Raw genomic sequence first — 13,775 nt, forward strand, 5'->3', positions numbered from 1 at the left:
GAAGTAATTTGGTCCACCCCGAGTGCCGCCGCCTTTAGTTGCATTTCCGCCGTTCCTTTCGCTGCAGCTTCGTGCGATGCAGCTATAAGGACAGCCCTGTCCAGTGTGAGGTCGTTCTCTTCCAGTAGTCGCTTCTGCGTCCCTTCTTTGGACAATCCGCATACGAACTTGTCCCGCAGTGCTTCTGTCAGATTCCCTCCGAACTGGCAGTATTTCGCTAGCCTACGCAGTGCGACCAAGTACTCCGCATTGCTTTCGTCTTTCCTCTGCGTTCTTGCGTAGAATTTGAATCGTTCAGCCAGCATCAATGGTGTGGGGTTCAAGTGGTCCTTCAGCACAGCCACAATCTCTTCGAAGGTCTGATCCGCTGGTTTATCTGGTGCTATTAGATGCTTCAAGAGCCCGTATGTTTTTGCCCCCATCGAGTTTAGCAATGTTATCGCCTTGTCGTCTTCCTCTATTTTGTTGGCTTCGCAATAGATCTCTATGCGTTCCACGTACGTGGCCCAGTCTTCTATTTCAGAATTAAAGTCGTTAATATTCCCTCGCTTAGGCATCTTTCTTCCCTTGGGAGCAGCACCAGTATTTCTTTAAGTATTCTTATTTATTTGTTTATTTCTAAGATGGCGGTTTTCCCGCGAAATCGGCGGTTTCCCGCTCTTTCCTTCTCTCCCCACCCACTTCAATGGCGGTATGTCAGTTAAGATGGCGGTTTTCCCGCGAAAATGGCGGTTTCCCGCTCTTCCTTTCTCTCCCCGCCCACTTCAATGGCGGTTTCCCGCTTCTGTCATCTCCTCCGCCTAATGGCGGTTTCCCGCGTTTCTTCCTGGTGGAAGGGGTACGCTTTCCCCACAGCGGACAGGTTCAGCCGCTGGGCTGGCTCTCGCACAGCTCCCCTTACTCGGCTCTGTCTTTTCCTCCCGCCCGCCCGCATGGCTCTACCGGCGCTGGGTACACCCCGTTAACGGAGGACAGTTCAGCCGCTGGACTGGCTCTCGCGCAGTCTCTCTCTCCGTACCCGGCTCTGTCGCTCTCTCTCCCGCACGTTCGGTTCTACCGGCCCTGGGTACCCCGTTGGTGGAGAACAGTTCAGCCGCTGGACTGGCTCTCGCACAGTCTCTCTCCCCTTGCTCGGCTCTGTCTCTCCCTCTCCCGCACGTTCGGTTCTACCGGCTCTGGGTACCCCGTTGGTGGAGAACAGCTCAGCCGCTGGACTGGCTCTCGCGCAGTCTCTCTCCCCTTGCTCGGCTCTGTCTCTCCCTCTCCCGCACGTTCGGTTCTACCGGCTCTGGGTACCCCGTTGGTGGAGAACAGCTCAGCCGCTGGACTGGCTCTCGCGCAGTCTCTCTCCCCTTGCTTGACTCTGTCGCTCTCTCTCCCACCCGCACGGTTCCTGTTCGCCTCCCAGCCCTCTCGCAGACCGGTGTTTCCCTCCCCGGCTGCAGCTGGGTTTCTCTTCCCGCGCCTACTCTCAGCGCTTCGTGGCTGCGGTCGCTGCCCGGCTTTTCCCGCCGATCGAGGTCCGACTGTCTCACGACACCGTTGGACCCGACTTTCTGACCGGCTCCGTTCCCCCTCGACCGTGGTCGAGTGCACAGCCCTATTCTCTACACCTTCCCCTACTCACAGTCTCCGCGGCCGCCTTGTTTCCAGCTGATCGGCTCACTCCGCACCGTGGTAGAAGGGTAGTCAGTGCCTGTTGCAGATGGAAGCTTTTATTGCTAAAGTCTTCCTCCTTCCTCCTGCTGCAGCCTCGTGTTTTCTTTCAGCAGCACGACGAGGGCGGTTGCCTCTCTTCGACGCTCTTCTTTGCTTTGGTAGTCTTGCCGCAGGGTACGATCGGACTCGTCGCCACTGTAAAGTCTGTGGGTTGTACGGTTAATAACGACACAGACTTCAGAAGTAACAAACAAACAGGTCTTTACTATTCGAAGGTCAGGGCGAATCTGCCCCAGCAATCCTGCCACAACACTTATATACTGGTGTGGTCACTATCGGTATTACAGTATACAGAAGCCAAACAAATAGTGCCACACCTAAAGTAGTTCTCTTAAAGGTGAATGGTTACATTCAATAGTTCCCTTAAAGGTAGACGGGTACATACACTACAATTACTATATCCCTCCCCTCTTAAGTTGAACATCAATTTCTTAACAACATTCTTAAAAAGTCCCATAAGGAAAGCCCTTTAAAGATAGTCCATACTGAACGAATCTAGCAGGTCGTTATCAATCTCTGGTGGCTTGTGAGACCTTGGTGAATGTCTTACAGTCAAGTCCCTGCTTGGTTGTGGTAGAGCCACCTGCTGCTCCTGAGCAGTACTCAGAGTATCTGACTCTGCTACGATGGTTTCCTCTTGACGAAGGGGTCCGGGTGGAACTGGCTCTGTTCGTGGTGGTGGTACCACCGATGCATTTGGATAACTGGGGGCCAACGTGTCCTCCGACATCTCCTCTGGAACCTTCATTTCGATTTCCCCTTGTCTGGTCAGTATCTGATCGACATGTCTGCATACTACCTGACCTGTTCCCACCATGACCATATATGATACTGGACCGGTCATTGAGTCTATGACGCCAGGAATCCATTTTGGACCATAACTGAAATTCCTGGTAAGGACCGCATCTCCTTCGCCAAAACTGCGGCTCTTTGTCCTTCTGTCATGGTTCTCCTTTTGTTTGATTTGTCGGTTTTCCACCTTCCTTTTTAGATCTGGGTGAACCAGGTCAAGAGTGGAGCGTAGTCGACGTCCTAACAACAGCTCAGCAGGAGAGAGTCCTGTGGTAGATTGAGGTGTTATTCTGTAGCTGAACAGAACTCGTGACACCTTGGTTGCCAAACTCCCTTCCGCACTTTTTTTCATCATCTCCTTAAATGTTTGTACGGCTCTCTCCGCAAGTCCATTTGAAGATGGATGATATGGAGCTGAGGTCACGTGCACTATGCCATTGTTTCTCATGAACTCTTTTGTTTCTGTACTCACAAAACACGTGGTATTGTCACTTACTACGATCTCTGGTAGCCCTTGATTACTAAAACTCCTACGCAGGCAGTCTATAGTAACAGTAGATGAAGCAGAATTTACAGGATACACATCCATCCATTTGGAATGTGCACCAATGATTATGAGGAACATCTTTCCCATGAATGGACCCGCATAATCTACATGTAATCTTCTCCATGGTCTATCCGGCCACTCCCAGGGGTGGAGAGGAGCTGCTGCTGGTGCCTTCCTGTGTACTTGACAAGTGCTGCATGTCTTGACTAGATTTTCTATCTCCTCATCTAGCTTTGGCCACCACAAGTAACTCCTTGCCAAGGCTTTCATATGCGAAACTCCAGGATGAGCCCTAGGATAGACTGTCGTGCTGGCTGTGGAATAATCACTCGTGCTCCCCACAACACGCAACCATCCTGCACACTCAGCTCTGTCTTCCTGACACTGTAAGGTGTGAAATCAGTCCCTTCCGGATGCTGTGGCCAACCCCTCATCACATATTCTCGGACTCTAGACAGTACTGGATCTTTACCGGTCCATGTCCTTACTTGTTCTGCGGTCACAATTGCTGTGTCCGTGTCCTCCAACACCAAAACTCTGTCCTCTGGAGCTGCATGGATAGGTGTACCTGGCAGTGGAAGATGACTCAAGGCATTTGCGTTCCCATGGTACTTGCCCGCCTTGTAAACGATGACATACTCATATGCCCTTAACGTCACTGCCCACCTCTGGATCCGGGGTGACACCATCTGTGGTACTGCTTTCATTTCATTAAAAAGAGATAGACGAGGTTTATGATCGGTGCATATGGTGAATTTCCTGCCATATATGTACTTGTGAAACCTCTGTAACCCAAACATTACTGCTAACCCCTCTTTATCCAACTGGGAATAGTTTTTTTCCGCTGGTGTCAGAGTTCGAGACATAAACCCTATTGGTCTTTCTGTTCCATCTTCCAAGCTGTGTGAAAGAACTGCCCCCACCCTGTAAGGTGAAGCATCACAAGAGAGAATGATGTCTTTCTCTGCACTGTAGTGAACCAGCACATCCGAGGACAGCATCAGTTTCTTGGACTGTTTAAATGAAACCCTCTGTTCCTCTTCCCACTGCCACTGTGTCTCCTTGCGCAGAAGTTTGTGCAGAGGTGCTAACACTGTTGCCAAGTTTGGTAAAAATCTGTTATAATAGTTTAGCAGTCCCAGGTAAGCTTTTAACTCAGTCACATTGGTAGGAGCTGGGGCCTCCTGCAGTGCTTGTACCTTCTCCTTGATTGGATGGAGCCCGGTGGCGTCCACACTGTGTCCCAGGAACACAGCCTCATTCCCCAGGAAAGTGCACTTACTCCTCTCTGAGTGCTCAGATGCTCCTGGTCGGTTCTTCCCGTCACCAGAATGTCATCCAGATAGATTGAAACATGTGGGATCCCTTGCAGTACTCCCTCGATAGTCCTCTGGAAAATAGCTGGACTAGATGAGACACCGAATGGTAAGCGGTTATAAGTAAACAAACCCTTGTGTGTATTTATGGTTACATACTTCTTGGATTCCTCATCTAGTGTAATCTGCAAGTATGCATGACTCATATCCAGCTTCGTGAATTTCTTCCCTCCAGCCAGGTTTGCAAAGAGATCCTCTGTTTTAGGAATAGGATACTGTTCTAGTTTAGACACCCTATTTACTGTCAATTTATAATCTCCACAGAGTCTTACCGAATTGTCCGGTTTTAAAACAGGTACAATGGGAGCTGCCCATTCTGAACATTTCACGGGTTCCAGGATGTTCTCTTTCAAAAGACGGTCAAGCTCAGCCTCTACCTTCGGTTTCATGGCATACGGCACAAGTCGTTGTTTAAAAAACCTTGGCAGTGCCTCCTTGTCTACATAAATCTTAGCTGGGGGGTCATTAAATGTACCAAGTTCTTCCTTGAACACGTTCTCATGTTCAATCAACACTTCTTGCAAAGACAACTGTTTGCCTCCCTCTATTTGATTTATTGCTCCCCAATCTAATTTAAGTTCCTGTATCCAGCCCCGACCTAACAAGTTTGGTACGTCTGACTTCCCACGGAAGTGAGCAAAATAGCTCTCCTTTTTCCGACATCATCTATATCATTTGCTTCAAAGAAATGCATCAGCAACTCGCAGTACTCATCCCAGGTTTGTGTCTGAACATCAAAAGCAGAGATCTTTCCTACCATAGCAGCCATGATCCTCTATTCAGTGCTCTTTTTTTTTCTTCTTCAAGATGTGATCTGTTGATCCTCATCGCCAATATGTGATATCCGAGTGGTAAGGTCAGAAACTGAGAGAAACGAGATCTTAGGAACAAAACCCAACTGTTTATTACCCGGTGTAGCAGAGGAACATATCTTACAGGCTGCAAGCAAAGCAGACAATTTCTTACTGCACGATGGCAAGATGGAGGATTCACCTCTGAGTCATACCCATAATGCAATGCCACATTACCTTAATAACTGGTGTACCAGGACATTGACTACATGACCCATTACCTTAAACACTGGTGATGTGTCATGTGATCCCTTACTATTTGGCTCCATCTGGTGGATAACTTAAACATTACATCCCAGATTACTATATAAATGATGGCGGAGCCCAGCACGTGAGTGCAAAAGACAAGGCTGAAGCATTTGCAACCATCTTCAGCCAGAAGTGCCAAGTGGATGATCCATATCAGCCTCCTCCTGAGGTCCCTACCATCATAGAAGCCAGTCTTCAGCCAATTTGATTCACTCCACGTGATATCAAGAAATGGCTGAGCGCACTGGATACAGTAAAGACTATGGGCCCTGACAACATCCCGGCTATCGTGCTGAAGACTTGTGCTCCAGAACTAGCCGTACCTCGAGCCAAGCTGTTCCAGTACAGCTACAACACTAACATCTATCCAACAAAGTGGAAAACGAGAGAGAAATAGAGTCGAAACCCTTTGTCAAGACTGCGAGTCTACCCTGTTAATCCCCTTCAGAATCTTGTATGTTTCAATGAGATCAACTCTCATTCTTCTAAACTCCAGAGAGTATAGGCCCACTCTACACAATCTCTCCTCATAGGACAACCCTCTCATCCCAGGAACCAATCTGGTAAACCTTCGTTGCACCGCCTCCAAGGCAGGTACATCCTTCCTTAGATAAGGAGACCAAAACTGTGCACAGTACTCCAGGTGTGGTCTCACCAAGTCCCTGTATAATTGTAGCAAGACTTCCTTACTCTTATACTCCAACCCCTTTGCAGTAAAGGCCATTTGCCTTCTTTCTTGCTAGCTGTACCTGCAAGCTAGCTTTCTGTGTTTCTTGCACGTGAACACCAACATTTAAAAGTTTTTCACCATTTAAAAAATATTCTGTTTTTCTGTTCTTACCAAAGTGAATAACCTCACATTTCCCTACATTATACTCCATCTGCCACCTTACTGCCCACTCACTTAGTCTATCTTTGCAGACATTTTATGTTCTCCTCACAGCTTACTGTCCCAGTTAGCTTTGTATCGTCAGCAAACTTAGATACATTACACTCAGTCCCTTCACTTCGGTCATTAATATAGATTGTAAATAGCTGAGGCCCCAACACACTGATCCTTGCGGCACCCCACTAGTTACAGCCTGCCAACCTGAAAAAGACCCATTTATCTCTACTCTCTGTTTTCTGTCCGTTAACCAATCCTCTATCCATGCTAGTATATTACCCCCAATCCCATGAGCCCTTATCTTGTGTAATAACCTTTTATGTGGCACCTTATCAAATGCCTTGTGGAAATCCAAATATACTACATCCACTGATTCCCCTTTATCTACCCTGCTAGTTACAGCCTCAAAAAACTCTAATAAATTTGTCAAACACGATTTCCCTTTCATAAAACCATGTTGACACTGCCTAATCATGTTATGATTTTCTAAGTGCCCTGTTACCACTTCCTTAACAATGGATTCCAGCATTTTCCCAACGATTGATGTCAGGCTAACTGGCCTGTTTTCTCTCTCCCTTCTTTCTTGAATAGCGGTGTTACATTTGCCACCTTCCAATCCCCTGGGACTGTTCTAGAATCTAGGAAATTTTGGAAGATCAAAACCAATGCATCCACTGTCTCTGCAGCCACCTCTTTTAGAACCCTAGGATGTAGGCCGTCAGGTCCAGGGGATTTGTTGGCTTTTAGTACTTTTTCTCTACTTATATTAATTACGTTAAGTTCCTCACCCTCATTAGACCCTTGGTTCCCCACCATTTTTGGTATGTTTTCTGTGTCTTCTACTGTGAAGGCAGATACAAAATACTTGTTTAACGTTTCTGCCATTTCCTTATTCCCCATAATAATTCCTCCTGTCACAACCTCTAAGGGACACTTGTAGAAGCTCTTACAATCTGTTTTTATATTTCTTGCTAGTTTTCTCTCAATCTCAGGCTTATTACTATTCTTCGCAACATTATAAGCTTCTTCTTTCAATCTAATGCTTTCCTTAACTTCTTTAGTTAGCCACAGTTGGATCACTTTTCCCGTGGAGTTTTTGTTTCACAATGGAATGTATTTTTGTTGAGAATTATGAAATATTTCTTTAAATGCTAGCCACTGCTTATCTACTTTTTAATCTATTTTTCCAATCTCCTTTAGCCAACTCGCCCTTCATACCTATGTAATTGGCTTTATTTAAGTATAAGACTCTAGTTTCAAACTTAGGCAAGCCACTCTCAAACTTAATGTGAAATTCTATCATATTACGATCACTCTGCCCCAGAGGATCCTTTACTATGAGATTGCTAATTAATCCTGACTCGTTACACAATACAAGATCTAAAATAGCCTGTTCCCTGGTTGGTTCCATGACGTATTGTTCCAGTCTACTCTCAATCATCAGCAAAGTGATGGAAGATGTCGTCGACAGTGCTACCAAGTGGCACTTACTCACCAATAATGTGCTCACTGATGCTCAGTTTGGGTTCTGCCTGGACCACTCGGCTATAGACCTCATTACAGCCTTGGTCCAAACATGGACAAATGAGCTAAATTCCAGAGGTGAGGTGAGAGTGACTGCCCTTGACATCAAGGCAGCATTTGGCATCAAGGTGTCTTAGTAAAATTGAAGTCAATGGGAATCGGAGGGGAAAACTCTCCACTGGCTGGAGTCATACCTAGCACAAAGGAAGATGGTTGTGGTTGTTGGGGGTCAATTATCTCAGCCCCAGGACATTGCTGCAGGAGTTCCTCAGGGCAGTGTCCTAGGCCCAACCATCTTCATCAATGATCTTCCCTTCATCATAAGTTCAGAAATGGGGATGTTTGCTGATGATTGCACAGTGTTCAGTTCCATTCGCAACTCCTCAGATAATGAAGTAGTCCATGCCCGCATGCAACAAGACCTGGACGACATTCAGGCTTGGGCTGATAAGTGGCAAGTAACACGCAAGTGCCAGGCAATGACTATCTCCAACAAGCGAGAGTCTAACTACCACCCCTTGACATTCAACGGCATTATCATCATCGAATCCCCCACCATCAACACCCTGGGGGTCACCATTAACCAGAAACTTAACTGGACCAGCCACATAAATACTGTGGCCACAAGAGCAGGTCAGAGGCTGGGTATTCTGCGGTGAGTGTCTCACCTCCTGACTCCCCAAAGCCTTTCCACCATCTACAAGGCACAAGTCAGGAGTGTGATGGAATACTCTCCACTTGCCTGGATGAGTGCAGCTCCAACAACACTCAAGAAGCTTGACACCATTCAGGATAAAGCAGCCCGCTTGATTGGCACTCCATCCACCACCTTAAACATTCACTCCCTCCACCACCGGCGTACCGTGGCTGCAGTGTGTACCATCTACAAGATGCACTGCAGCAACTCGCCAAGGCTTCTTCAGCAGCACCTTCCAAACCCATGACCTCTACCACTTAGAAGGACAAGTGCAGCAGGCGCATGGAAACACCATCGGCTCCAAGTTCCCCTCCAAGTCACACACCATCCTGACCGTTCCTTCATCGTCGCTGGGTCAAAATCCTGGAACTCCCTCCGTAACAGCACTGTGGAAGTACCTTCACCACACGGACTGCAACGGTTCAAGAGGGCGGCTCACCACCACCTTCTCAAGGGCAATTAGGGATGGGCAATAAATGCTGGCCTTGCCAGCGACGCCCACACCCCGGAATGAATATTTTAAAAAGTAGCTTGGAATGGTAGTAAACTAATATGCCACATCACAATTTTTTGCTTCTACTAACACACCGTTCCACACTGCTTATACCAAAACATTGTAGCACTGTGCTAGTATACATACCGACACGCTGTTCCACAATGCTGGTAGACACAAGCTAGGCCACAATTCTGGTACACCAACATTGTGAGTCACTGTTTGTTTAGCATCAAACTGAGCTAGCGTGCCAGTATCCTAACAAGTTATGCTGCAGTACCATTCTACACAAGCAGTGCCACAACAGTGCTACATTTGTCAGGTTAGCTCAATAGCAGCACTGTTGTACCTGAGTCTGAAGGTTATGGGTTCAAGCTCTCTCTCCAGAACTTGAGCTCATGATTGAGGTTGACACTCCAATGCACTATTGAGGGAGTGCTGCACTATTTTCAAATAATACAATCAACAATATTTGCATTTATAAAGCACCTTTCACGTTAAAACATCTCATAAATGCTCTATGCAATTGCGCAGACTGCTGTTATACAGGTAAAGATTGTTGTTATATTTTTTTCATTCTCTGGATGAGGGCGTTGCTGGCAAGGCCAGCATTTATTGCCCATCACTAACTGCTCTTCAGAAGGTGGTGGTGAGCCGCCTTCTTGAACCGTTGCAGTCCGTGTGGTGAAGGTGCTCCCACAGTGCTGTTAGGGAGGGAGTTCCAGGATTTTGACCCAGCGACGATGAAGGATCGGCAATATACTTCCATGTCAGGATGGTGTGTGACTTGGAGGGGAACTTGGAGGTGGTGGCGTTCCCATGCGCCTGCTGCCCTTGTCCTTCTAGGTAGTAGAGGTCGCGGGTTTGGCAGGTGCTGTCGAAGAAGGCTTGGCGAGTTGCTGCAGTGTATTTTGTAGATGGTACACACTGCAGCCACGGTGCGCCGGTGGCAGAGGGAGTTGATGTTTAAGTTGGTTTTTGATAAAGCCTGTTGTTATACAGGTAAAAACTGTTGTTATATGGGTAAAGGGGTTTGGCCTGGGTAAAGTCATTGGTACCAGCAAGGCCCACTGGAAAATTCCACTTGTGAACTCTATAGATGTGAGGTCTGCTGTCACTCTCCCGCACTCCCAGCTGGGAGCCACACCCACCCATTGTGGGAAGTTCCAGGAGCACAGTCTGCGATGGACTCTCTGCAATCGGTCCTTCTGTTTATACTCAGGGTGCTAAAAGTTGCGACACAGGTTAGCAAGGCCATAAAAAAAAGCAAACCAATCACGAGGGTTTATTTCCAGAGGGATAGAATTGAAAAGTAGGGAAGTTATGCTAAACCTGTATCGAACCTTGGTTAGACCACACTTAGAGCACTGCGTGCAGTTCTGGTCGCCATATTATAAAAAGGATCTAGAGGCACTGGAGAGGGTGCAGAGAAGATTTACAAGGGTGATACCAGAAATGCGAGGGTATACATATCAGGAAAGGATGAACAGGCTGGGTCTCTTTTCGCTTGAAAAAAGAGAAGGCTGAGGGGTGACCTAATAGAGGCCTTTAAAATTATAAAAGGTTTTGATAGAGTGGATACAGAGAGAATGTTTCCACTTGTGGGGAAGACTATAACTAGAGGCCATCAATATAAGATAGTCACCAAGAAATCCAATAGGGAATTCAGAAGAAACTTCTTTACCCAAAGAGGCTTCAAGGCGATTTAGACAAGTTGAGTGAGTGGACAAATACATAGCAGACGCAGTATAACGTGGATAAATGTGAAGTTATCCACTTTGGAAGGAAAAACAGAAAGGCAGAGTATTATTTAAATGGTGATAGATTGGGAAATGTTGATGTACAAAGGGACCTGGGTGTCCTTGTACACCAGTCACTGAAAGCAAACATGCAGGTGCAGCAAGCAGTTACGAAGGCAAATGGAATGTTGGCTTTCATTGCAAGAAGATTTGAGTACAGGAGCAAGGATGTCTTACTACAGTTATACAGGGCCTTGGTGAAACCACACCTGGAGTACTGTGTGCAGTTTTGGTCGCCTTATCTGAGGAAGGATGTTCTTACCATGGAGGGAGTGCAGCAAAGGTTCACCAGACTGATTCCTGGGAGAGATTGGGTCGACTAGGCCTGTATTCACTCGAGTTTAGAAGAATGAGAGGGGATCTCATTGAAACGTATAAAATTCTGACAGGGCTAGACAGACTGGATGCAGGGAGGATGTTTCCCATGGCTGGGGTGTCTAGAACGAGGGTCACAGTCTCAGGATATGGGGTAGGACATTTAGGACTGAGATGAGGAGAAATTTCTTCACTCAGAGGGTGGTGAACCTGTGGAATTCTCTACCACAGAAAGCTGTGGAGGCCAAGTCACTGAATATATTTAAGAAGGAGATAGATAGATTTCTAGACATAAAAAGCATCAAGGGGTATGGGGAGAGAGCGGGAATATGGTATTGAGATAGAGGATCAGCCATGATCATATTGAATGGCGGAGCAGGCTCGAAGGGCCGAATGGCCTACTCCTGCTCCTATTTTTCTATGTTTATTTGTTTCTATGAGTGGTGAGAGTGTGGAACTCACTGCCACAGGGAGTGGTTGAAGCGAATAGTAGAGATGCATTTAAGGGGAGGCTAGATAAGTATATGAGGGAGAAGGGAATAGAGGGTTACGCTGATAGAGTTAGATGAGGAAAGGCAGGAGGAGGCTCGAGTGGAGCATAAAAACCGGCATGGACTGGTTGGGCCGAATGGCCTGTTTCTGTGCCGTATAGCCAATGTGCCATTGCTGTAAAACCGCTTTCTGGCTTTAAGTTAAGCTTTAGCCTGATCAAGTAATTGGATATATACTTGAAAATGAGAAGTTTGCCGGGCTATCAGGAATGTCCTGGTGGAGTGGGACTAATTGGAGAGCTCTTTCAAAGAGCCGGCACAGGCACGATGGGCCGAATGGCCACCTTCTGTGCTGTATCATTCTATGATCTAACTTTTCCCATGAGCGTGTGAAAGAAGTTTATGTAGATATATAAAAGTGTACGATAAACTTCCCTGAAATAGACAAAGGGAAATAAAGTCATCTTCATTTCGGTGTGTGATATGACTGTGAACTCTGTTCTTGTCTTGCAGAGTTCGAAATGAGCTCCTTATATTCTGTGGCTACATTGCAGCGTTACTGGCTATTAGAAGACATTACAACAGTATTGTACCTGCACTTTACGAGTACACCAGGTGAGGGCAGTATACACTGAAACATTTCTGCTAAGAGTCAGTACAGAGACAGTAATTATCATGAATCTTTAAATAAAATATCTAAAATGGAGATTTTGTGAAATAGGTTAATGACAATTTGATTGTTACATTATTCGGAGATATGAAAGGGTTAGGCTTTTGAAACACTTGTCACCTGATCAGTTTGCTCGCTCAAAATGCTTTGAAGGTCAAAATGCCTTTCAAAGTTAAAAATGAAGCTATCTGAGCAGGAGGGTTAATGAGCCAGGTGGCCTGGTCCTCAGCCACACAAAGCAGCAAAGTCACAGGCTGAACTGTTGCTAGGTGCGGAGTAAGTCAATCTCAGCCCAGACAGTGGTGGGGTGCTGCAATGTTGTGATCCAGAATCCACTGCCTGAAAGGGCGGTGGAAGCAGATTCAATAGTCACTTTCCAAAGGGAATTGGATCAATAATTATATATGGGGAAAGAGAGGGACTAATTGGATAGCTCTTTCAAAGAGCTGGTACAGGCACGATGGGCCGAATGACCTCCTTCTGTGCTGTACCATTCTAAAAGGTGGAGGCGCGAGAGACCTTCATCGTCGCTGAGTCAAAATCCTGGAACTCCCTCCCTAACAGCACTGTGGGAGTACCTTCACCACACGGACTGCAGCGGTTCAAGAAGGCGGCTCACCACCACCTTCTCAAGGGCAATTAGGGATGGGCAGTAAATGCTGGCCTTGCCAGCGACGCCCACATCCCATAAACGAATATTTAAAAAGTGTTGCCACACCCCCGGAACAAGTTAAATCCAAGATTCAAATTATTCTGCCTTTAAACAGCATTAGAACTAGGAACTAAAGAATTGAGCAGTCAGCTCACTACAGTCTGGGTGCTGAGCGCCCTGCTATTTTTAGGTTGGCTCACAAGGTGTTTTATTTTAAACTAGGGTGGATGAACGAGAGTCAGAAATCAGCATCTTAAGTCTCACTTTGAGGCCCAGCTCACACTTTACTTGTTCACTTGACTTTCAGTTGTGCCTTCGTAGCGAGAGGATTCGAGTACAGGAGCAAGGATGTCTTGCTGCAGTTGTATAGGGCCTTGGTGAGACCACACCTTGAGTATTGTGTGCAGTTTTGGTCACCTTATCTGAGGAAGGATGTTCTTACCATGGAGGGAGTTCAGTGAAGATTCACCAGGCTGATACCTGGGATGGCAGGAATGATGTATGAGGAGAGATTGGGTCGATTGGGCTTATACACGCTGGAGTTTAGAAGAATGAGAGGGGATCTCATTGAAACTTATAAAATTCTAACAGGACTAGATGCAGGAAGGATGTTCCCAATGGTCGGGGAGTCCAGAACCAGGGGTCACAGTCTAAGGATAAGGGGTAAGCCATTTAGGACTGAGATGAGGAGGAATTTCTTCACCCAAAAAGTGG

The 13,775-nt window shown here is 46.7% G+C and overlaps 1 protein-coding gene across 3 annotated transcripts in view; it reads left to right on the top strand.

Moving 5' to 3' along the window:
• wdr17 (WD repeat domain 17) overlaps window positions 1–13,775 on the top strand; it is a 242,168-nt gene that overhangs the window by 207,025 nt on the left and 21,368 nt on the right. For all 3 annotated transcript variants that reach the window (XM_085977976.1, XM_085977929.1, XM_085977981.1), the window contains one exon: window positions 12,253–12,354. In XM_085977976.1, coding sequence (XP_085834102.1) covers window positions 12,253–12,354 — 102 coding nt within the window. The remainder of the gene's footprint in view (window positions 1–12,252; window positions 12,355–13,775) is intronic.

Source organism: Somniosus microcephalus, chromosome 1, assembly GCF_052327205.1.
Source record: "Somniosus microcephalus isolate GS21.2 chromosome 1, FLI_Smic_1.0, whole genome shotgun sequence".
NCBI classification, from domain to species: Eukaryota; Metazoa; Chordata; class Chondrichthyes; order Squaliformes; family Somniosidae; genus Somniosus; species Somniosus microcephalus.